Raw genomic sequence first — 26,313 nt, 5'->3', positions numbered from 1 at the left:
GCTTTTTCTAGTTGTGGCGAGCGGGAGCTACTCTTTGTTGTGGTGCGCGGGCTTCTCATTGTGGTGTCTTCTCTTGTTGCAGAGCACGGGCTCTAGGCATGCAGGCTTCAGTAGTTGTGGCTCGTGGACTCTAGAGCGCAGGCTCAGTAGTTGTAGCTCATGGGCTTAGTTGCTCCGCAACATGTGGGATCTTCCTGGACCAGGGCTCAAACCCGTGTCCCCTGCATTGGCAGGTGGATTCTTAACCACTGTGCCAGCAGGGAAGTCCCAAGACCAGACTATATTTTAACAAGCACTTCAGCAGGTTGTTCTTGAGAACCACTGGAAGAATGGAAAGCCATGAGCGATGGGAGACTTGGATTCCCAATTTTGACACTAAGTTATTACATGAATTTGTTATCTCATTTCTCAGAATCTTACCTCAAGATGAGAACAGTGCTTCCTGAAAGCAACTTAGCAATAAGATGCATTAAGAACCCTTAAAATACTAAATCTTTGACTCAGCAATTTTTCTAGGAAGCTATGCTCTAAAATGTGGATAAAGATTTCATTTTAGTGTTATTTATAATAGTAAAAATATGGAGGAGCCTAAATCACTAGTAATAAGGGATTGGTTAAATAGTACACCCATAAAAATATTTCCAAAGAATTTTTAATAACAGGAATAAAAGCTCATGGTATAATATTAAATTAAAAGGCAGGTTGCAAAATATTTCTACAGGTTGAGTTTAACTACGCTAGATATTTAAGCAGAGAAAATAGCCTAGAAATAATTAAATTGAAATATTAAGAATGGTTATGAAATCATGGGTGGTTTTCTTATTCTAATGTATACTTTTATTAATTTCTCAATTTTTCTATAAAGTGTATAAATTGTTTTTTTAATCAGAAAATCTTTTTGTTTGTTTGGTTTGGTTTTGCTTTTAAGGAGGGGTTTAGATTATGTGACCAGTAAGAGCTCTTTCAGCTGTGAAATCCTGTGAAATATATTCTAATTCTTGGTATCCATGGTGTCCACTTTAACTTTGTCATCTGTAATCTTGGGCAAGAGGAGACCAATGGATGTGACATTTGCCCTGACACTTTTTATGATCCTTCCAGGTAGCATTTCCAGGAAACTTGCAGCTCATATTCATTCTTCGTCCATCCTGCTTTATCCAGAGGACATTCACTGACATTGGCATTAAGTACTATCGAGATGAATTTAAAATGAAAGTGCCGGTAAGCATGACCTTTCTTCTTGTCTGCATTTGTTTAGGGCATACGCAGAAGATGGCATGTGAGCTTGTTTCCAAGGAAGGTAGGATTCCTCAGGCAGAGAGGGAGAGGAGGGCATTCTGGGCAGAGGGAACGGCATGTGTAAGGACATGGAAGCAAGAAGTACACTCTTTATGTGAGGTCCATGGGGAAGCCCCATTCTTGTTGGAAGTACATATAGGATCATATTTTAGAAGAAAAGGTAAGAAACATGGAATATGTCTTAAGTGTAAGGATAAAGGTTCTGGATTTAATTCAGTAGGCAATGGGGATCCAGTGAAGGTTTTTGAGTTGGGGAGTGACTTGGGTAAAGGAGTACTGGAATTATATAAATCCAGTGATGTTATATAAAAGGTGATGTCCAAGACTGTAGAAAGAGATTGAAAAAGGAAGAGAAACTAATAGTATGAGTAAAGAAAAATCAGGATCTAAAATATGGGGGTGACAAATATAGGCAACTGTGAGTAAAAATTAAAACCAACGTTGTGATACATATAAAAGGAAAACAAATTAAAATGACAAGATTAAAAATTTTACCTCTGGAGGAGCTTCAAGATGGTGGAAGAGTAAGATATGGAGATCACCTTCCTCCCCACAAATACATCAGAAATACATCTACATGTGGAACAACTCCTACAGAACACCTACTGAATGCTGGCAGAAGACGTTGGACCTCCCAAAAGGCAAGAAACTCCCCACATACCTGGGTAGGGCAAAAGAAAAAAGAAAAAACAGAGGCAAAAGAATAGGGACGGGACCTGCACCAGTGGGAGGGATCTGTGAAGGAGGAAAGGTTTCCACACACTAGGAAGCCCCTTTGCAGGCGGAGACTGTGGGTGGCAGAGGGGGGAAGCTTCCGAGCCACAGAGGAGAGTGCAGCAACAGGGGTGCGGAGGGCAAAGCAGAGAGATTCCCGCACAGAGGATCGGTGCCGACCAGCACTCACCAGCCCAAGAGGCTTGTCTGCTCACCTGCCGGGACAGGCGGGGGCTGGGAGCTGAGGCTCGGGCTTCGGTCGGATCGCAGGGAGAGGACTGGCAGCATGAACACAGCTTGAAGGGGGCAAGTGCGCCACAGCTAGCCAGGAGGGAGTCCAGGAAAATCTGGAGCTGCTGAAGAGGCAAGAGACTTTTTCTTCCCTCTTTGTTTCCTGGTGTACGAGGAGAGGGGATTAAGAGCGCGCTTAAAGGAGCTCCAGAGACAGGCACAAGCTGCAGCTGTCAGCACAGACCCCAGAGACGGGCATGAGACATTTAGGCTGCTGCTGTGGCCACCAAGAAGGCTGTGTGCAAGCACAGGTCACTATTCACACCTCCCCTCCCAGGAGCCTGTGCAGCCCGCCACTGCCAGGGTCCCATGATCCAGGGACAACTTCCCCGGGAGAATACATGGTGTGCCTCAGGCTGTTGCAATGTCACACTGGCCTCTGCTGCTGCAGGCTCGCCCCGAACTCCGTGCTTTCCTTCCACCCGGCCTGAGTGAGCCAGAGCCCCCGAGTCAGCGGCTCCTTTAACCCCGTCCTGTCTGAGCGAAGAACAGACGCCCTCAGGTGACCTACATGCAGAGTTGGGGCCAAATCCAAAGCTGAACCCCAGGAGCTGTGCCAACAAAGAAGAGAACGGGAAATCTCTACCAGCAGCCTCAGGAGCAGCGGATTAAATATCCACATTCAACTTGATGTACCCTGCATCTGTGGAATACATGAATAGACAACGATTCATCCCAAAATTGAGGAAGTGGACTTTGGGAACAACAATATATATATATTTTTTTCCCTTTTTCTTTTTTTGTGAGTGTGTATGTGTATGGTTCTGTGTGTGATTTTGTCTGTATAGCTTTGCTTTAACCATTTGTCCTAGCGTTATGTCTGTCCGTTTTTCTTTTTTTTTTAGTATAGTTTTTAGCGCTTGTTATCATTGGGGGGGGTTTGTTTGGTTTGGTTGCTCTCTTCTTTCTTTCTTTTTTTTATTACTTAAAAAAATTTTTTTAATAATTATTTTTTATTTTAATAACTTTATTTTATTTTATTTTCTCTTCTTCTTTCTTTCTTTCTTTTTTTTTTTTCCTCCCTTTTATTCTGAGCCGTGTGGACGACAAGCTCTTGGTGCTCCAGCCAGGTGTCAGGGCCGTGCAGCTGAGGTGGGAGAGCCAAGTTCTCAGGACACTGGTCCACAAGAGACCTCCCAGCTCCACATAATATCAAATGGTGAAAATCTCCCAGAGATCTCCATCTCAACACCAAGATCCAGTTCCACTCAACGACCAGCAAGCTCCAGTGCAGAACACCCTATGCCAAACAACTAGCAAGACAGGAACACAACCCTACCCATTAGCAGAGAGGCTGCCTAAAATCATAATAAGGCCACAGACACCCCAAAACACACCACCAGACGTGCACCTGCCCACCAGAAAGACAAGATCCAGCCTCATCCACCAGAACACAGGCACTAGTCCCCTCCACCAGGAAGCCTACACAACTCATGGAACCAACCTTAGCCACTGGGGGCAGAAAGCAAAAACAATGGGAACTACGAACATGCAGCCTGTGAAAAGGAGACCCCAAACACAGTAAGTTAAGTAAAATGAGAAGACAGAGAAACACACAGCAGATGAAGGAGCAAGATAAAAACCCACCAGGCCTAACAAATGAAGAGGAAATAGGCAGTCTACCTGAAAAAGAATTCACAATAATGATAGTAAAGATGATCCAAAATCTTGGAAATAGAATGGAGAAAATACAAGAAATGTTTAACAAGGACCTAGAAGAACTAAAGAGCAAACAAACAGTGATGAAAAACACAATAAATGAAATTAAAAATTCTCTAGAAGGGGCTTCCCTCGTGGTGCAGTGGTTGAGAGTCTGCCTGCCGATGCAGGGGAAGCGGGTTCGTGCCCCGGTCTGGAAAGATCCCACATGCCGCCGAGCGGCTGGGCCTGTGAGCCATGGCCGCTGAGCCTGCGCGTCCAGAGCCTGCGCTCTGCAGCGGGAGAGCCCACAACAGTGAGAGGCCCGCGTACGGCAAAAAAAAAAAAAAAAAAAAAATTCTCTAGAAGGGATCACTAGCAGAATAACTGAGGCAGAAAAGCGGATAAGTGACCTGGAAGATAAAATAGTGGAAATTATTAAACTACTGCAGAGCAGAATAAAGAAAAAAAAAATGAAGAAAAGTGAGGACAGTCTCAAAGACCTCTGGGACAACATTAAATGCACCAACATTCGAATTATAGGGGTCCCAGAAGACGAAGAGAAAACGAAAGGGACTGAGAAAATACTTGAAGAGATTACAGTTGAAAACTTCCCTAATATGGGAAAGGAAATAGTTAATCAACTCCAGGAAGCACACAGAGTCCCGTATAGGATAAATCCAAGGAGAAACACGCCAAGACACATATCAATCAAACTATCAAAAATTAAATACAAAGAAAAAATATTAAAAGCAGCAAGGGAAAAACAACAAATTACATACAAGGGAATCCCCATAAGGTTAACAGCTGATCTTTCAGCAGCAATTCTGCAAGCCAGAAGCAAGTGGCAGGACATATTTAAACTGATGAAGGGGAAGAACCTACAACCAAGATTAGTCTACCCAGCAAGGATCTCATTCAGATTTAACAGAGAAATTAAAATCTTTACAGACAAGCAAAAGCTAAGACAATTCAGCACCACCAAACCAGCTTTACAACAAATGCTAAAGGAACTTCTTTAGGCAGGAAACACAAGAGAAGGAAAAGAACTACAAAGACAAACCCAAAACAATTAAGAAAATGGTAATAGGACATACATATCGATAATTACCTTAAATGTAAATAGATTAAATGCTCCCACCAAAAGACATAGACTGGCTGAATGGATACAAAAACAAGACCCATATATATGCTGCCTACAAGAGACCCACTTCAGACCTAGGGACACATACAGACTGAAAGTGAGGGGACAGAAAAAGATGTTCTTTTTCCGGCAAATGGAAATCAAAAGAAAGCTGGCATAGCAATTCTAATATCAGACAAAATAGACTTTAAAACAAAGACTATTACAAGGGACAAAGAAGGACACTACATAATGATTAAGGGATCAATCCAAGAAGAAGATATAACAATTGTAAATATTTACGCACCCAACATAGGAGCACCTCAATACATAAGTCAAGTACTAACAGCCATAAAAGGGGAAATCGACAGTAACACAATCGTAGTAGGGGCCTTTAACACCCAACTTTCACCAATGGACAGATCATCCAAAATGAAAATAAATAAGGAAACACAAGCTTTAAATGATACATTAAACAAGATGGACTTAATTGATATTTATAGGACATTCCACCCAAAAACAACAGAATACACTTTCTTCTCAAGTGCGCATGGAACATTCTCCAGGATAGATCATATCTTGGGTCACAAATCAAGCCTTGGTAAATTTAAGAAAATTGAAATCATATCAAGTATCTTTTCCGACCACAATGCTATGAGTCTAGATATCAATTACAGGAAAAAATCTGTAAAAAATACAAACACATGGAGGCTAAACAATACACTACTTATTAACCAAGAGATCACTGAAGAAATCAAAGAGGAAATCAAAAAATACCTAGAGACAAATGACAATGAAAACACGACGATCCAAAAACTATGGGATGCAGCAAAAGCAGTTCTAAGAAGGAAGTTTATAGCAATACAATCCTACCTTAAGAAACAAGAAACATCTCAAATAAACAACCTCACCTTACACCTAAAGCAATTAGAGAAAGAAAAACAAAAAAAACCCAAAGTTAGCAGAAGGAAAGAAATCATAAAGATCAGATCAGAAATAAATGAAAAAGAAATGAAGAAAACTATAGCAAAGATCAATAAAACTAAAAGCTGGTTCTTTGAGAAGATAAACAAAATTGATAAACCATTAGCCAGACTCATCAAGAAAAAAAGGGAGAAGACTCAAATCAATAGAATTAGAAATGAAAAAGAAGAAGTAACAACTGACCCTGCAGAAATACAAAGAATCATGAGAGATTACTACAAGCAACTCTATGCCAATAAAATGGACAACCTGGAAGAAATGAACAAATTCTTAGAAATTCTTCCAAGACTGAACCAGGAAGAAGTAGAAAATATGAACAGACCAATCACAAGCACTGAAATTGAAAATGTGATTAAAAATCTTCCAACAAACAAAAGCCCAGGACCAGGTGGCTTCACAGGTGAATTCTATCAAACATTTAGACAAAAGCTAACACCTATCCTTGTCAAGCTCTTCCAAAATATAGCAGAGGGAGGAACACTCCCAAACTCATTCTGTGAGGCCACCATCACCCTGATACCAAAACCAGAGAAAAATGTCACAAAGAAAGAAAACTACAGGCCAATATCACTGATGAACATAGATGCAAAAATCCTTAACAACATACTGGCAAACAGAATCCAACAGCACATTAAAAGGATCATACACCATGATCAAGTGGGGGTTATCCCAGGAATGCAAGGATTCTTCAATATACACAAATCAATCAATGTGATACACCATATTAACAAACTGAAGGAGAAAAACCATATGATCATCTCAATAGATGCAGAGAAAGCTTTTTGCCAAAATGCAACACCCATTTATGATAAAAACCCTCCAGAAACTAGTCATAGAGGGAACTTACCTCAGCATAATAAAGGCCATATATGACAAACCCACAGCCAACATCGTCCTCAATGGTGAAAAACTGAAAGCATTTCCACTAAGATCAGGAACAAGACAAGGGTGCCCACTCTCACCACTCTTATTCAACATAGTTTTGGAAGTTTTAGCCACAGCAATCAGAGAAGAAAACGAAATAAAAGATATCCAAATCAGAAAAGAAGAAGTAAAGCTGTCACTGTTTGTAGATGACATGATACTCTACATAGAGAATCCTAAAGATGCTACCAGAAAACTACTAGAGCTAATCAATGAATTTGGTAAAGTAGCAGGATACAAAATTAATGCACAGAAATCTCTTGCATTCCTATACACTAATGATGGAAAATCTGAAAGTGAAATTAAGAAAACACTCCCATTTACCATTGCAACAAAAAGAATAAAATATCTAGGAATAAACCTACCTAAGGAGACAAAAGACCTGTATGCAGAAAATTATAAGACACTGGTGAAAGACATTAAAGATGATACAATAGATGGAGAGATATACCATGTTCTTGGATTGGAAGAATCAACATTGTGAAAATGACTCTACTACCCCAAGCAATCTACAGATTCAGTGCAATCCCTGTCAAACTACCACTGGCATTTTCCACAGAACTAGAACAGAAAAATCTTAAAATTAGTATGGAGACACAAAAGACCCCAAATAGCCAAAGCAATCTTGAGAACGAAAAACGGAGCTGGAGGAATCAGGCTCCCTGACTTCAGACTGTACTACAAAGCTACAGTAATCAAGACAGTATGGTACTGGCACAAAAACAGAAAGATAGATCAATGGAACAGGATAGAAAGCCCAGAGATAAACCCACGCACATATGGTCACCTTATCTTTGATAAAGGAGGCAAGAATACACAGTGGAGAAAGGACAGCCTCTTCAATAAGTGGTGCTGGGAAAACTGGACACCTACATGTAATAGAATGAAATTAGAACACTCCCTAACACCATAATCAAAAATAAACTCAAAATGAATTAAAGACCTAAATGTAAGGCCAGACACTATTAAACTCTTAGAGGAAAACATAGGCAGAACACTCCATGACATAAATCACAGCAAGATCTTTTTTGACCCACCTCTTAGAGAAATGGAAATAAAAACAAAAATAAACAAATGGGACCTCATGAAACTTCAAAGCTTTTGCACAGCAAAGGAAACCATAAACAGGACGAAAAGACAACCCTCAGAATGGGAGAAAATATTTGCAGATGAAGCAACTGACAAAGGATTAATCTCCAAAATTTACAAGCAGCTCATGCAGCTCAATAGCAGAAAAACAAGCAACCCAATCCAAAAGTGGGCAGAAGACCTAAACAGACATTTCTCCAAAGAAGATATACAGACTGCCAAGAAACACATGAAAGAATGCTCAACATCATTAATCATTAGAGAAATGCAAATCAAAACTACAATGAGATATCATCTCACACCGGTCAGAATGGCCATCATCAAAAAAATATACAAAGAATAAATGCTGGAGAGGGTGTGGAGAAAAGGGAACCCTCTTGCTCTGTTGGTGGGAATGTAAATTGATGCAGCCACTATGGAGAATAGTATGGAGATTCCTTAAAATCTAAAAATAGAACTACCATACAACCCAGGAATCCCACTACTGGGCATACCCTGAGAAAACCGTAGTTCAAAAAGAGTCATGTACCACAATGTTCATTGCAGCTTTATTTACAATAGCCAGGACATGGAAGCAATCTAAGTGTCCATCGACAGATGAATGGATAAAGAAGATGTGGCACATATATACAATGAAATATTACTCAGCCATTAAAAGAAATGAAATTGAGTTATTTGTCATGAGGTGGATGGACCTAGAGTCTGTCCTACAGAGTGATGTAAGTCAGAAAGAGAAAAACAAATACAGTATGCTAACACATGTATATGGAATCTAAAAAAAAAAGGTTATGAGGAACCTAGGGGCAAGACAGGAATAAAGACACAAACCTACTAGAGAGTGGACTTGAGGATATGGGGAGGAGGAAGGGTAAGCTGGGACAAAGTGAGAGAGTGGCATGGACATATATATACTACCAAACGTAAAATAGCTAGTGGGAAGCAGCCGCATAGCACAGGGAGATCAGCTCGGTGCTTTGTGACAACGTAGAGGGGTGGGATAGGGAGGGTGGCCGGGAGGGAGATGCAAGAGGGAAGAGCTATGGGGATATATGTATATGTATAACTGATTCACTTTGTTATAAAGCAGAAACTAACACACTATTGTAAAGCAATTATACTCCAATAAAGATGTTAAAAAAATTTTTTTACCTCTAACTTTGGCAGAGATATGAGGCAAACAAGCATTTGCATACTTTGTTGTTAGGAATGAAGTTGGTAGTGACCAATATGAAAGACTGATTGACGGTGTTTATCAAAAATTGAAATGTACATACTCTCTGACCTACCTATAAGAGTTATTCTGCAGCTACCTCACGCACATACACAAAGCTGCATATATAATTATATTCATTACCAAATTGTCTGTAATAGTAAATGATTGGGAAAAAAGTAATGCCCAACAACAGGGAGCTGGTTAAATAAATTATGGTCTACCCAGTCAGTTAAATATTATGCAACCATCAAAAGTGGTACAGTGTGGTACAACCATGGTGGAAACAGTTGGCAATTTTTTACAAAGTTAAACATATACCTGCCCCATGACCCACCCAAGAGAAATGAAAGCACATTTGCAATAACAGATGAATAGATAAAGAAATTGTGGCATATTTATGTAAAGGAATAATATTAAGCAATAAAGGAGGAGTGAAGTACTGAACATGCAACAACATGCATTTATCTCAGAAATATTCTCTTGAAAGAAAGAATCTAGACCCTGAAGTTTATATATTCTGTGATTCTTTTTATATAAAGTTCAAGAAGAGGCAAAACTAAGCTATGGTGATAGACAATTAAAACAGTGGCTGCTGTTGGGGGTGGAGATAGTGGAGACCAGAAGGAGGCCTAGGAGAACTTTCTGAGGAAATGTTCTATATCTTGGTTAAAAAGTGTACATGTGTGTATACATTTGTCAAAATGAATTGAACTGTACCCTTAAAATCTGTGCATTTTATTTATGTAAATTATATCTCAATTGAGAAATGAAAAACAGAAGAAAAATAAGATAAATCTATAGTGATATAGAAAAGTTTCTAATATATTTTTGGTTTTATTTTTCGTTGAGTTGGAAATAATTTTCAACTCATAGAAAAATTTCAAGAATAAGAGTAAAGGGACTTGCCTGGTGGCACAGTGGTTAAGAATCCACCTGCCAATGCAGGGGACACGGGTTAAAGCCCTGGTCCAGGAATATCCCACATGCCGTGGAGCAACTAAGCCCGTGTGCCATAACTACTGAGCCTGCACTCTAGAGCCTGCGAGCCACAACTAGTGAAGCCCTCGTGCCTAGAGCCCATGCTCTGCAACAAGAGAAGCCACCGCAATGAGAAGCCTGTGCACCACAGCAAAGAGTAGCCCCCGCTCACCACAACTAGAGAAAGCCCGCGCACAGCAACGAAGACCCAATGCAGCCAAAAATAAATAAAATACATTTATTAAAAAAAAAATTTTAGGAGGGAAAGACAGAGATGGATTCAGGTTTGTTTGTTTGTTTGTTTTTCCCCCTTCTCTTATGTTATAAAAATAAATTTTAAAATTCCCAAACTCCTTTCCATAAGTGAAGGAGAAAGGCATGGAACATGGAGCCTAACAAGGTTAACATAGTGATATGTAGAATCAAATCCCACTAAACTTAAGTTCCTTGAACGCAGGGCTTTTTGTGCTTACTTTTATCCCTCAGAGCCTGGCCATTATTAGAAGTTCAATACAGATATGTTGAATGAGTCAGTCAGTTTTGTTTTACCTGAAGACTTTGGGGGTCTAACTTCTATTCTTTTCATCCCAAATTTATCACTTGACTAAAACTATATAAATAGAAAAAAGCCTATATTCTCATGTCCTCTGACCAAGAATCTGTTCTAAGAATGTACATGTTGGATATGACATGGTAAAGTCAGTGCTGCCACAGGAAGAAATGAGGGGCAGGCTTTGCAGGAAGAAGTTTATTATACTCACAGGTCAAAATAATCAATGACTGAAGAAATATAAAGTCATCAGTTAAAGGCTGCAAGGGGGGTGTGTTTCAGAGATGAGAGTGAGTAGGGGTATGATATTGTCCCTGCTACAGAGAGCTGGGACTGCTCCCTGGGCAGGACCACTGCAGTGGAGTAGAAAGGGACAGATTGGAGTATGTCATCCGCCTCTAGATGTCTGGGCATTTGTTCATCAGCAGGCTTGTTAATTTATGAAAACCCACTCACAATCACCTCCAGACTTTCTCCACATGAGATAAGTTGGGGGTATATCACCATCCCTCATAGAAGGGGCATCAGTGTAGTGAATCTTCTCAGTCCATACTCCTCAATAGGTCCTTGTGTCCTAATTTTATTTTGATATTCACCAGCCCACCTTTTATTTGAATTTTCATTGCAGATTTTTAGGTCTCAGTACAGCGTTTGCTTTTGGTGGCTGAAGGGTATACTTTAGCCTGGGAACTTTTGACAAAAATTTACCTAAAGCAAGACCTGACTTCTAGGCAGCTTAGAACTGAGCTCACTGATTCAAGTCACTGTTTTGTTGCAGGCTGTTCAACACTGCTATTCCTCACTCAAAGGGGGAAAATGGAAAGAGTTACTTACTGGTTGAAGTAACCATCTTTGGATATAAATGCCTGATTAGGCAAAGTTGAAGTACTATTTAAACAACAGTAGGGACTTCTGTGGTGGCCCAGTGGTTGAGACTCTTCGCTTCCATGTCCCCTGTTCGCACAGGGGATATGGGTTCGGTCCCTGGGGGAACTAAGATCCTGCATGCTGCATGGCGCAGCCAAAAAATAAAACAAATTTTTAAATTAAATAACAGTAGAATCTAGATGAGCTACTTAATTATCTGTGAGTAATATATTGGGTTTTTTCTGTTTTAGATCGTTATGTTAAACTCCGTTTCTGACCTTCATCACTACATCGACAAAAGCCAACTGACAGAGGACTTAGGGGGAACTTTGGAATATCACCACAGTCAGTGGATAAATCATCGAACTGTAAGTACCAATTTATGTGCCCTTTTCAGTGTCCCTCCTGGTTTTCTAGAGACAGGAGACCTAGAGATCAACTGTTGGGCAGTCATTGCCCGTGACTGCCTAACATCGGGAAGGTTGGGTTTTCTAAGCAACAGGCTGGGGGAGAGACAAGGTGCAAGGATAAAAGCTAGGGCTTCTCTTGCTGATTACCTTCGTCTTGGCTCATTTTATGGTATGGGGGTTTTGGGGGACTTGATTTAGGGTGCACCTGGGGAGTTTGCAAAATACCCTGCTATACTTCAGAGAATTTAATTTACTTGATCTAGGATGGGTCTCAGGCATTAGTGGGTCACAAAACTTCCCAGATGATTCTAGTGTACAGACAGATTGAAACCCACCAAGTCAGAAGAAGCTGCATTTAAATGTTGCCACCATTGCTTCTTATCTGAGCTCAGGGGAGTTACTAAACCTCTCTGAGTTTGTTTTCTCCCCTGCAACTAACACAGTGGTTCTCAGCTTGGGGCAATTTTTCCCGCAGAGGACGTTTATTGATGTCTTCAGATAGATGTTTTTTATAGTCATAACTTGGGGAGAGGGGTGTTACTGGCATATCCTGGGTAGGAGCCAAGGATGCTGCTAAACATCTTTTTTTTTTTTGCGGTACGTGGGCCTTTCACCGCTGCGGCCTCTCCCGTCGCGGAGCACAGGCTCCGGATGCGCAGGCCCAGCGGCCACGGCCCACGGGCCCAGCCGCTCCGCAGTACGCGGGATCCTCCCGGACCGGGGCACGAACCCGTGTGCCCTGCATTAGCAGGCGGACTCTCAACCACTGTGCCACCAGGGAAGCCCTAATATGTTTCTATTTGTTTTTTTTTTTTTTTTTTTTTTTGCGGTATGCGGGCTTCTCACTGTTGTGGCCTCTTCCGTTGCGGAGCACAGGCTCCGGACGCGCAGGCTCAGCCATCATGGCTCACGGGCCCAGCCGCGTCCGCAGCATGTGGGATCTTCCCGGACCGGGGCACGAACCCGTGTCCCCTGCATCGGCAGGCGGACTCTCAACCACTGTGCCACCAGGGAAGCCCCTGCTAAACATCTATAATGCACTAGAGAGCCCCCCACAATAAAGAATTATCTGGACCAACATATCAGTAGTGCCAATGGTAGGAAACCTTGGACTAACAAAAGCTACCTGAAGGTTTGATATGCAGAATAAGTGATATAATGTCTATGAAAGCATCTGAAATATAGTATTTTACTTTTTCCTACTTACTCGTAGTGATGGTTATTATGCTAAACTAGAAGGGTCAGGAATATTAAGGAAAAAGTGAGATTGAAACTCAGCAAATAATGTTTGTCTATATAAAGTTGTCATTCCCCTTCCCCTGCTCTCCTAGCCCCATACCCTTGAGAAGATTAGGTTTTCTATGCAAAATCAGAAGCTGCTTTCACCATCCTGAAAACACCTTGCAGTGTCAGCACACCTCTCTATCTACTCACTTTGGAAACATGTTGTTCAACATTTACTGATGAGGACTTCCCTGGTGCCACAGTGGTTAAGAATCCACCTGCCAATGCAGGGGACATGGGTTTGAGCCCTGGTCCGGGAAGATCCCACATGCTGTGGAGCAGCTAAGCCCGTGCGCCACAACTACCGAAGCCTGCGTGCTTAGAGCCCGTGCTCTGCAACAAGAGAAGCCACCTCAATGAGAAGCCCACACACCGCAACAAAGAGTACCCCCACTCTCTGCACTAGAGAAAACATGCACACAGCAGTGAAGACCCAATGCAGCCAAAAGTAAATAAATAAATTTATTTATTTTAAAAAAATTTACTGATGAACAAACACCTCAACTACATTTGATTAAGTAGGAGAATTCACCCTGTTTTAGAGTGTTATGTTTTCTTTTTGGTTGTGTTTATAAATTTTATTTATTTATTTATTTATTATTTTTGGCTGCATTGGGTCCTCGTTGCTGTGCGTGGGCAGAGATAGTTGCGGCGAACTGGGGCTACTCTTCCTTGCGGTGCATGGGCTTCTCTTGTTGCAGAGCACGGGCTCTAGGCGTGCAGGCTTCAGTAGTTGTGGTTCACGGGCTTTACAGAGTAAAGAGGTGATTTATCTAAGGTCATATGGTCAAGCAGTGGCAGAGCCAAGACTAAGGCCAAGCTTTTCTGAATCATTCTATTAGGGGCAGGTCCTCTGTACAATTTCCAATTAGTGATTACTAATAATCACCAATTACTAATAATCACTAATCAGACACATGAAATCAAGTTATTTTGTTAATTGGACTCGCCACAGGAAGCCTTTGGCTTTCCCCTATTTCTAGGATGACATTTCCAGGCTTTACACCTGATTCTCTTAGTTCTTACTGTTACATTTGTAAGGTACTCATCTGTGCCCAAGATCCTTTCAAATTTGCCATTCCTTTTGATCCTCAGAAAACTCCTGAAGAAATAGAACAACCATTGGTTGAATCCTGCCTTCCTTCCTTCCTTACTGTCCTAGTAATATGATCTTGGCCAATTTACTTGACCTGCTAGAGCTTCAGTTCCCTCTTCTATAAAATGGAGATAAAATGCCTTCCACTCTAGATTATTGAGATGACAGACAAATGTATAGCACAAAGTACAATGCATGGCCTATTTCATATACTCAGGAAATAGTTCTCCTGTCCTATTGAGAGAGCATATTGGTGAATGTTAATCCCTCCACACTGTTATTATGATTGTCTGAACTTCCAGGCCATTGAAAACTTTGCTCTGGCGTTGAAGAGCACTGCTCAGATGCTCCAGACTTTTGGGGCCTGCCTAGCCGCAACAGAACTGCCCAGAAGCATGTCATCCTCTGAAGACCTTCTCATGTCCCACACAAGGCAGCAGGGCAAGTTGCAGGTGAGTGGTCAGTAATCTCTCAGAGGCCAGCCTATGTGCTGGCAGATGGTCAGCTTCCTGGAGAGTGCTGGGAGCAGAATTAAAAGTTAGGCCCTCTTCTTTCCACTTCTCCAGTAACTTGGCAGCCACTAATCATCTTTAATCTTCTAGATAGGCAGTGTGTAAAGAGGAAAATCTCTTAATGACTGGGTAGTACATGTGAAATGTTTGCAGGTTGTGAGAAGCAGCCCCTTAAAAGGGAACTCATTCCAGCTTTGTGCTGGTGAGACAAGGTGTGTGAACATCCCTTCAAGGTCCACACTCCTATGATCTTCTCAGGACAGAACAAGATACAATGGGCTGAAATTGCAGGGAGGAAGGGAGGGAGAGATGGGAGTCGGCTTTTGAAGCATAAGCTTTCCTGAGGCTGTTGTGAAGTTTTGGGCCAGACTAGTAAGCTGATTTATTGCTTCACTCTCTCAGGGATGTGTCTTTTTATTTGGGGACCAATATGAGAAAGAGAACTATGAAAGGTGCTCTGAACTGGGTTTAAGGAGAGGCATCTACTGAAGGATTCATAAAAACATGTCAGAACCTGCTGGGAAGGCAGCTTGGCAGATTCTTTTAGGCCATGCAGTAAAGGGAAGTCTTCTCAGGGCTTACTGGCTGGGTGTCAGCCACTTTCTGTCTCCAGAAACAGACCAAGTCTATTATTTAGCAGGAGACCAGAACTCAACAGGGCAGCAAATCAAGGATTGGAAGGTTGATACATCGTAGCATTGCATGTATACTTGCTGTGTTGAGCTTAAGAAGAGCTGAACTCTTTTATCTGTGACCCAAAATTTGCAAAAACTTTGCTTTGCTAGGTGATTGATTTTTTATTTATTCAGCATGTATTGACGACCCACCACCACATGCCAAGAAAACAACAAACAAAATGCAAACTCAAGGAACTCATAGTTTAGTTAGGGGAGTCAGAGTCTAGTAGTTGAGGCAAATTAATTCTTCCATGTGTCAGGGAGCACTGTTTAATTCTATCTTTAAGGGTCTTGGTTACCAAAAAGAATTCAAAATGTATTCTCAAAATTACTCTGAGTAACCAAAAGATCTGGTTTGAAACTGTAGAAGCCTGAAAGCATCCTGGAATTTTCCCAGGAAATGCCTCTGAGAAGCATGACCATTTTCTTTGCCAAACAAATGGGCCAAGTTCACCTCCCATGTTTCTTGGAAGAGACGGCATGGGGTGTGGAAGGCTGGGTCGAGGGTGCCTCTGTGAAGACTGCTAGAAAAGGGCTGGTGATCCACGCCCACAGGTCACAGACCACAGGAGCCTACAGAGCAGTCAGTTAGTATATAGGTGTGATGTTGAGCATCAGAGCTCCAGCCTGGGCTCATGAGCAAGGGTGTTCTGTGCCTCATTCCAAGAAGGGTTGGGAGAGGTTGCAGAGTAGAAACATCAAGATGACAATGTGGCCAATCATGGAGGCCTCTGGGGAAAAGGTGAAAACAAATTGGATTTTAGATGAGGACACATATCTGAGGGATGAAACCAGCCAGTCAGATCCTGCTGTATGTGCAGTGAGGGTTCCCAGGGAAGGCAGATGAGTGGATGTTCTGTCATCTCTACATAGACCAAGAGTTCCACAAAGGGAAAGGGAAGGAAAGAACCAGTCTCCAAGATGGAGTAAGGTCATTTTCTGGTTCATGGTGGCCAGCTGTTCTTGGAATTAAAACACTATGTGTGTAAGTCAAGTTTGACTTCTGTGTTTCATATCTTATAAATTAGAAGCAAAAATTCCAAAATCATTAAACTAGGTTTAGATTTTTCCTTTTTCCCATCCAAAAAAGCTTTAGAGAGAGAAAGAGTTTATATTACAAAAAAGGAATACTATTTAAACTTTTATGAATAACTTAGTTTTTGTGATTATTTTACATAATTTTATTTTTATTTGAGTATTTTCCTATCTTTTAAAACCAAAGTTTCTATAACTAGTTGAATATTTTTTTTTTCATTTGGAAAGCATCTTTTCCAAGTGAAAAAATAGTGTAAGATTCATCCTCAGAACAGTGAACTTTTAAATCTATTTAAATATCTATACAAGTTACAGTGTATGATTTAAGGCTTCCTCCCAGCCCAGAGAGTTTTTGTCTGAACAGCACAGCATTAAGAGACTTGGTTTGACTTCTTGACTTCCTTTCTCTAGGTTATCTTTGAGAGCCCTTATTTTAGGTTCACATAAGCACATAGTTGCCTCAGCACTCAACCAGTCCCATACAGGATAAACCCTAGGAGAAACACACCAAGACCTATTAATCAAACTAACAAAAATTAAATTCAAAGAAAAAATACTAAAAGTAGCAAGGGAAAAGCAAAAAATAACATACAAAGGAATCCCCATAAGGTTATCAGCTGATTTTTCAGCAGAAACTCTGCAGGCCAGAAGGAAGTGTCAGGATATACTTAAAGTGATGAAATAGAAAAATCCATAACCAAGATTACTCTACCCAGCAAGGATCCCATTCAGATTTGATGGAGAAATCAAAAGCTTTACAGACAAGCAAAAGCTAAGAGAATTCAGCACCACCAAACCAACTTTACAACAAATGCTGAAGGAACTTCTTTAGGCAGGAAACACAAGAGAAGAAAAAAACCCACAAAAGCAAACCCAAAACAATTAAGAAAACGGTAATAGGAACATACATATCAATAATAACCTTGAATGTAAATGGATTAAATGCTCCAACCAAAAGACACACACTGGCTGAATGGATACAGAAGCAAGACCCATATATATGCTGTCTCTTGTAGAGACCCACTTCAGACCAAGGGACACATACAGACGGAAAGTGAAGGGATGGAAAAAGATACTCCATGCAAATGGAAATCAAAAGAAAGCTGGAGTAGCAATACTCGTATCAGATAAAATAGACTTTAAAAAAAAAGACTGTTAAAAGAGATAAGGAAGGACACGACATAATGATCAAGGGATCAATCCAAGAAGAAGATATAACAATTATAAATATTTATGCACCCAACATAAGAGCACCTCAATACATAAGGCAAATGTTTACCATCAAAAAAGGGGAAATTGACAGTAACACAATAATAGTAGGAGACTTTAACACCCCACTTACACCAATGGACAGATCATCCAAACAGAAATAAATAAGGAAACACAAGCTTTAAATGACACAATAGATCAGATAGACTTAATTGATATTTATAGGACATTCCACCCAAAAGTGGCAGAACACACTTTCTTCTCAAGTGCACATGGAACATTCTCACATCTTGGGTAACAAATCAAGCCTCAGAAAATTTAAGAAAATTGAAACCGTATCAAGCATCTTTTCTGACCACAACGATATGAGATTAGACATCAGTTACAGGAAAAAAACTGTAAAAAACACAAATACATGGAGGCAAAACAGTGCACTACTGAATAACCAAGAGACCACTGAAGAAGTCAAAGAGGAAATTAAAAAATACATAGAAACAAATGACAATGAAAACACGATGACCCAAAACCTATGGGACTCAGCAAAAGCAGTTCTAAGAGGGAATTTTACAGCAATAAAATCTCACCTCAAGAAACAAGAAAAATCTCAAATAAACAACCTAATCCTACACTTAAAACAACTAGAGAAACAAGAGCAAAGAAAACCCAAAGTCCTTAGAAGGAAAGAAATCGTAAAAATCAGAGCAGAAATAAATGAAATAGAAGCAAAGAAAACAATAGCAAAAATCAATAAAACTAAAAGTTGGTTCTTTGAGAACATAAATGAAATTGATAAACCTTTAGCCAGACTCATCGAGAAAAAAAGGGAGAACACACAACTCAATAAAATTAGAAACGAAAAAGGAGAAATCATAACTGACAAAACAGGAATACAAAGTATTATAAAAGACTACTACAAACAACAATATGCCAATAAAATGGACAACCTTGAAGAAATGGACAAATTCTTGGAAAGGTACAATTTTCCAAGACTGAACCAGGAAGAATTAGAAACTATAAACAAACCCATCATAAGTAATGAAATTGAAACTGTAATTAAAAATCTTCAACCAAACAAAAGTCCAGGACCAGGTGGCTTCACAGGCAAATTCTATCAAACATTCAAGAGAAGAGCTAACACCTATCCTTCTCAAACTCTTGCAAAAAATTGCAGAGGGAGGAACACTCCCAAATCTGTTATACGGGCCAGCATCACCCTGATACCAAAACCAGACAAAGATATCACAAAAAAAGAAAATTACAGACCAATATCACTGTTGAACATAGATGCAAAAATCGTCACCAAAATACTAGCAAACAGAATCCAACAACACATTAAAAGGATCATACACCATGATCAAGTGGGATTTATCCCAGGAATGCAAGGATTCTTCAGTATATGCAAATCAATCAATGTGATACACCATGTTAACAAATTAAGGAATAAAAACCATATGATCATTTCAATAGATGCAGAAAAAGCTTCTGACAAAATTCAACACCCATTTATGATAAAAACTCTCCAGAAAATGGGCATAGAGGGAAGCTACCTCAACATAAGAAAGGCCATATATGACAAACCCACAGCAAACATCATTCTCAGTGGTGAAAAACTGAAAGCATTTCCACTAAGATCAGGAACAAGACAAGGATGTCCACTCTTGCCACTCTTATTCAACATAGTTTTGGAAGTCCTAGCCACAGCAATCAGAAGAAAAAGAAATAAAAGGAATACAAGTTGGAAAAAAAGAAGTAAAACTGTCACCGTTTGCAGGTGACATGAGACTATACATAGAAAATCCTAAAGATGTCACCAGAAAACTACTAGAACTAATCAATAAATTTGGTAAGGTTGCAAGATACAAAATTAATGCACAGAAATCTCTGGCATTCCTATATAGTAACAATGAAAAATCAGAAAGAGAAATTAAGGGAGCACTCCCATTTACCATTGCAACAAAAAGAATAAATACCTAGGAATATGCTAACCTAAGGAGGCAAAAGACCTGTACTCAGAAAACTATAAAACGCTGATGAAAGAAATCAAAGATGACATAAACAGATGGAGAAATATACCATGTTCTTGGATTGGAAGAATCAACATTGTGAAAATGACTATACTACCCAAAGCAATCTACAGATTCATTGTAATCCCTATCAAATTACCAGAGGCATTCTTCACAGAATTAGAACAAAAAAGTTTACAATTTGTATGGAAACACAAAAGACCCCAAATAGCCAAAGCAATCTTGAGAATGAAAAACGGAGCTGGAGGAATCAGGCTCCCTGACTTCAGACTATACTACAAAGCTACAGTAATCAAGACAGTATGGTACTGGCACAAAAACAGAAAGATAGATCAATGGAACAGGATAGAAAGCCCAGAGATAAACCCATGCACATATGGTCACCTTATCTTTGATAAAGGAGGCAGGAATGTACAGTGGAGAAAGGACAGCCTCTTCAATAAGTGGTGCTGGGAAAACTGGACAGGTACATGTAAAAGTATGAGATTAGATCACTCCCTAACACCATACACAAAAATAAACTCAAAATGGATTAAAGACCTAAATGTAAGGCCAGAAACTATGAAACTCTTAGAGGAAAACATAGGCAGAACACTCTATGACATAAATCACAGCAAGATCCTTTTTGACCCACTTCCTAGAGAAATGGAAATAAAAACAAAAATAAACAAATGGGACCTAATGAAACTTCAAAGCTTTTGCACAGCAAAGGAAACCATAAACAAGACCGAAAGACAACCCTCAGAATGGGAGAAAATATTTGCAAATGAAGCAACTGACAAAGGATGAATCTCCAAAATTTATAAGCAGCTCATGCAGCTCAATAACAAAAAAACAAACAACCCAATCCAAAAATGGGCAGAAGACCTAAATAGACATTTCTCCAAAGAAGATATACAGACTGCCAACAAATACATGAAAGAATGCTCAACATCATTAATCATTAGAGAAATGCAAATCAAAACTACAATGAGATATCATCTCACACCAGTCAGAATGGCCATCATCAAAAAATCTAGAAACAATAAATGCTGGAGAGGGTGTGGAGAAAAGGGAACACTCTTGCACTGCTGGTGGGAATGTGAATTGGTACAGCCACTATGGAGAACAGTATGGAGGTTCCTTAAAAAACTACAAATAGAACTACCATATGGCCCAGCAATCCCACTACTGGGCATATACCCTGAGAAAACCATAATTCCAAAAGAGTCATGTACCACAATGTTCATTGCAGCTCTATTTACAATAGCCCAGAGATGGAAACAACCTAAGTGTCCATCATCGGATGAATGGATAAAGAAGATGTGGCACATATATACAATGGAATATTACTCAGCCATAAAAAGAAACGAAATTGAGCTATTTGTAATGAGGTGGATAGACCTAGAGTCTGTCCTACAGAGTGAAGTAAGTCAGAAAGAGAGAGACAAATACCGTATACTAACACATATATATGGAATTTAAGGGGAAAAAAATGTCATGAAGAACCTAGGGGTAACACAGGAATAAAGACACAGACCTACTAGAGAATGGACTTGAGGATATGGGGAGAGGGAAGGGTAAGCTGTGACAAAGTGAGAGAGAGGCATAGACATGTATACACTACCAAACATAAGGTAGATAGCTAGTGGGAAGCAGCCGCATAGCACCGGGAGGTCAGCTCGGTGCTTTGTGACTGCCTGGAGGGGTGGGATAGGGAGGGTGGGAGGGAGGGAGACGCAAGAGGGAAGAGATATGGGAACATATGTATATGTATAACTGATTCACTTTGTTATAAAGCAGAAACTAACACACCATTGTAAAGCAATTATACTCCAATAAAGATGTAAAAAAAAAAAAAGCAATGCTCGCCCCTCAGGGAACACACATAATTCCTGTTAAAGTTAATAGGAGTCAAGTGCACATCAGCAGACAGAAGAGACGCAAGCAGGGAAACCAAGTATCTGGTAATAGGCTTTGTGCCTGAATCTGGGCCTCCCTTTGCACAGGTAGTAGGTATCCTGTTTGACATTTACATTAAAAATTTAGTGTCTACCCTCTTTGATATTCTGCTGCCTCAGGCTCCCCAGGTGACAGTCCAATTATAGAGCTGGAGCAGCAAAAAGGACACGTGATTTAAGGGGAAAAAATATTAAAAGGGGGAAGAATTAAGAACCTGGATTTACAAAGAATCTGTATTTACAGTCGTCCCCCACACATTTACCCATCCTACTGTGAATGTAGGTGGTATCCTGACAGCAGCAATGTCATAACAACTAGAAATTGAAGATTAAATTTGCACGGTGCCCAAGAGTGTCCCTGCTGTGGGGCTGAGGGAAGGAAGAAAAAGATGAAGGGGAATCAGCTGCTCCCAACCTAGCAAGACGGCTGTGGAGGGAATTCAAATTCCACAGGGCAAGCGCTGTGGAAGCACAGAGCTGAGCAAGTAACTCTGCCGGAGGGAAGGTTGAAGGTTTCAGAGGAAGGAGGGGTCAGGACACGGGGAGACGAAGGAAGGGCATCTGGCAGAGAGCTGTCTCTGCCAAGGCACGGGGGACCCCAGCAAGTTCTCTGCAGCACCTGGGGTGCTGGGTGCCTTGTTGGGGGCAGGACTGCAGACCGCAGAGGGCCCTGCAGACACGCTCTCCTGGGAACTGGATCGAACGGATCCTGGAGCAACGAGGAGCAATCAGGTCTGCACAACAAGGAGTTCTGCATTGTAGAAAAAGCACTAGGACATAGGGGCTGGAGGGTGGGGACACTGGGGGAGAGGCCTGCTAGAAAGCTACCACAAAGAACTTTCTCGGTCAACAGAATTAGGGTTCGTGACCAAGACAGGGACACTGGGGAGTTTCAAGCATGGGCAGTAAGTGCAAATGCCAATAGGGACCCAACGGTCATATAAATGAGTATAACAGGCCCAACATGACAGACTCAGCACAAACTCCCCCCCCCCAAAAAAAAAGCTTTTTTTAAAAAAATTATTTTTTAAAAAAAATTTTGCTTTTAAAAAAAATTACAAGGTATTTTCATAGGCCCTAGCAATAATTTTATAGTTTTAAGAGTTTTTAAAAACCCTTTGTTCAAACTCTACTTGCAGTAACTCTACATAAGTTAGAAAGAGGTAGGCAGAGAGGTCTCGTTTTTGCACAGGAAGACAGAATTGGAATTCTTATGAATACCAATAGGTATTTCAATAGATACAAAATACCATAGGGTATTTTGATGTTAATACCCTAATAATCAGTGTTTTGATCTAGTTTTATATCACAGGGAGATCTCTGAGGAATCTCTGATTACTGAGGAAAGGGGATGTCACATCTCTTTCAAGGACTTTTTTCTCTAAATTGTGAAATTTACATTTTAAAGGCCAGATTCTGGAATTCATTAGTCAACATTATAGACAACACAAGATAGTAGAGCTAACTTTTAATGGCAGATAGCGGGTAAGTATTAAAAGTGGAATAAGGAGTATAAAGCATTCATGTATTCCCTAGGCTCTCACTGATTGTTTTACTTCCCACCTTACCTCCACACCCAGCCCATGACACAACCGAGCACAGGGCCTGGCATGTAAAAATAGTTCTTTATAGTAAATACATTTTAAATGAATGAATATGTGTCTACATTCATGCTTACCCTTGTCACAGAAAAGAATTCCTCCCAGAAAATTTAAATTCTTTTGACACTGAAGTAGTCCCCAGTGCCTTGCTAAGTAGGTCTTCTTCTGACCAACTGCTTGTTTCCATAATGATGGAACCATAATGTTGAGTACATACTCGGACAGCCCTACCAGTTGTTAAAAGAATTAAAGACTTATATCCCTTGAGAGCTTCATTCTACCTCCCTGGCCCATTTCGTAGGACCCACAAGACCTTCTCATGATTCTGGCAACCCTTTAACCCACTAAAGGGTTAACACCTGGACCACAGTTGGCCTCAGGACTGTTTCAGCATTTCACAAACTCCATTTTGGGGTTAGGCAACTTACCTTTATGCTGTCCAAGTACCATAGTTATTCTTTCCCTCCGTGTTTATGGCAGATTTTGGTAACCCTACTGAAGCTGACCATGTGGTCTGGTCCCAAAGTGTAACCAGGTTACAATTTTTCCATGTATTTTTTAAAATTTATTTTTGGCCATGCTGTGCAGCATGCAGTATCTTAGTTCCCCAGCCAGGGATCGAACCTGTGCCCCCTGCATTGGGAGCATGGAGTCTTAACCACTGGACCACCAGGGAAGTCCCTTTCCTTGTATTTTTAACCATGTAAAGGAAATACACAGTGTATGACATCACTTACTAAGATTCATCTTTTCACTCTCATATACTTTCCTCACATTCTGCAGCTTTTTGGCTGTATCCCTCTTACAAGTTTCCCCTTCCAATGTCTCCTTCTTGCCCTAGCAATATGCTTCTTCTTGTTTGGTCCCTCCATCTTTCCTCCCGATTCTGTATCGCACATCCTGTATGTGTGTGAGTGTGTGTATAAATATATATAAATAAGATAATGGCTAATGCCACAATACTGCTGGAATGCCGGAAGCTTAGAAGCAGTTAAGAAACTGAGTAGAAAAGCCAAGACCCTTTTTCATGGGGAGAAGGAGGAGGGAAAAGCTAAGAGCACTTACTAATGAGTGTTTTTTTCTCCCCCACCATATCTTATTTATCTTTATCCATCTGCAATGTAATTTCCTTTAGACCATTTTTAATTCATCCAACCTACAAATATTTAATGAGCACTGATGAGATAAGAAATGAGGGCTGATACCTGAGAGTGGAGAAGAAGGGATATGTCCAGTTACCAGGCAGGAATACCAGTCAAGTGGCCGACTTGGGGCATTACCTGGAGAGGACAGAGCCACAGGGGCTGTCCAAAGAATTTTGATCAGAGGAGTCAAATCTATCATCAGCCAGATCTTGGGACAATTTTGAGGCTGGGTATAGGTAATGGAAGCCTTCAAAGGGGTGAATACTGGAGTGGGATGGGAGACGAGGAACAAAGGCGTAAGGTTGAGAGGGCCTGGATTTCTGTGTGACTGAGCGGAGAGTATAAAACTCCTCCCACAGGGAATGAGTTCTGCATCAGTGAGGCTGGAGATGGCTGGGCCTGGAGCAAGAGATTTAGTGTTCATGTGCATCGGGGAGATTGTTTTGTAACTATTCTTACCTTCAGGGCATACCAAATGAGCATCCTGAGTGACCCAGGAACAAAACCCAAAACTCTCAGCAGCAAAATTCTAGGCGAGACTCCACCCCTTTTGGCTACCCTTATGCTTAATGCTCAGGGCATTGAGAGACCACCTGTATTATGTGAGTAGAGGACTAGAGCCACTGGATTTGGAAAGAGAGAGGCTGACATTTTCCCCAGTTGCAGTGCCCTAAATCCCTATGTAAAAAGAGGAGAATAGACTTGCCTTGGAAATATGAATCTTTCCCTGTCAAACTGAAATTGCTACCCATCTCTGCTGAACTTTGATAACTGAACAAGGCCACACTCTGGGGGCAGGACTGGCAGGTGTTTATTGATGAGACCAGATGAAGTTTTTTTTTATGGTCAACTAGCAATGATTACATTATTATTGCATGGCGTTTTCCAGCACTTAACTTTTGATATCTGTCATTTTCTTGTTTCTGGTCACTATCTTGGATTAAAACCAGATTTTATTAACTAATTGTTTTTAATTTACAACAACTTGAGATACACACAAAAACTTAACAGTTGTTGCTTTTGGAATGGGAAAGTGAATGGGCTGTGGACACAGACTTGATGTTTTCAATATGTACCCTTTTGTATATTTTGAATTTTGTATTGTGCATGTATTACCTATTTAGGAATAAGCTAATCAATTTAAAAAGCTATAGCTTGACTTCTTTAGCATTTAATTTGCTATATAATAAAAATATACCGAGCTACCATTTTCCTCACCTCAAATCTACCTAGAATTTGCTTTTAATTCCTCCTAAGAGAGACTGTATTTTCCTTTCTCTAGGATGAGCTAAAATTACTTGGAAAGCAAGGGACCACATTGCTGTCATGTATTCAAGGACAAGCAACCAAAAGTCCCACCAGCAAACTCAGTCTCAATGAAGCTGAGAATGTAGCTACCATGGAAAGGTGAGTGAGAGGGGTGGAATCTGCTTTTTCAGGAGAGAATACATAGAACCAGATGATCTGAAACAACCAAGAACAGATTGGAACAGCTGCTTATGGGTCTTGATGGGGTCACGAAAGAAGAATATTTGAGACAACGAAGGAAAAACCATGGTATCCTTCTGGCATCCATCTACAGAGATCTTTTTATGAGAATGCCATTCCCTCTTCCTATGGTCTGCTTTCATCCCAGGATATCAAGGAAGGTCGTAGTATTTACTGAGCTTCATTGCCAAATAACAGTTTGGTTGGGTGCTGTGCTTTGCA

At 40.5% G+C, this 26,313-nt stretch overlaps 1 protein-coding gene across 7 annotated transcripts in view; it reads left to right on the top strand.

Annotated features, from left to right (window-relative positions):
- Nucleotides 1-26,313, top strand: part of MCF2L2 (MCF.2 cell line derived transforming sequence-like 2) — a 237,329-nt gene that overhangs the window by 62,567 nt on the left and 148,449 nt on the right. For all 7 annotated transcript variants that reach the window (XR_010943598.1, XR_010943599.1, XM_067738173.1 and 4 more), the window contains 4 exons: nucleotides 1,102-1,221; nucleotides 11,922-12,038; nucleotides 14,763-14,912; nucleotides 25,886-26,010. Coding sequence is in view for 5 of the 7 variants with exons in the window: in XM_067738173.1 (XP_067594274.1) it covers nucleotides 1,102-1,221; nucleotides 11,922-12,038; nucleotides 14,763-14,912; nucleotides 25,886-26,010 (512 nt within the window). In the remaining 2 variants the exon portion in view is untranslated. The remainder of the gene's footprint in view (nucleotides 1-1,101; nucleotides 1,222-11,921; nucleotides 12,039-14,762; nucleotides 14,913-25,885; nucleotides 26,011-26,313) is intronic.

The sequence above is a fragment of the Pseudorca crassidens genome, chromosome 5, assembly GCF_039906515.1.
Source record: "Pseudorca crassidens isolate mPseCra1 chromosome 5, mPseCra1.hap1, whole genome shotgun sequence".
In the NCBI taxonomy this organism is placed as follows: domain Eukaryota; kingdom Metazoa; phylum Chordata; class Mammalia; order Artiodactyla; family Delphinidae; genus Pseudorca; species Pseudorca crassidens.
This window is presented reverse-complemented; position numbering and strand designations above follow the sequence as displayed.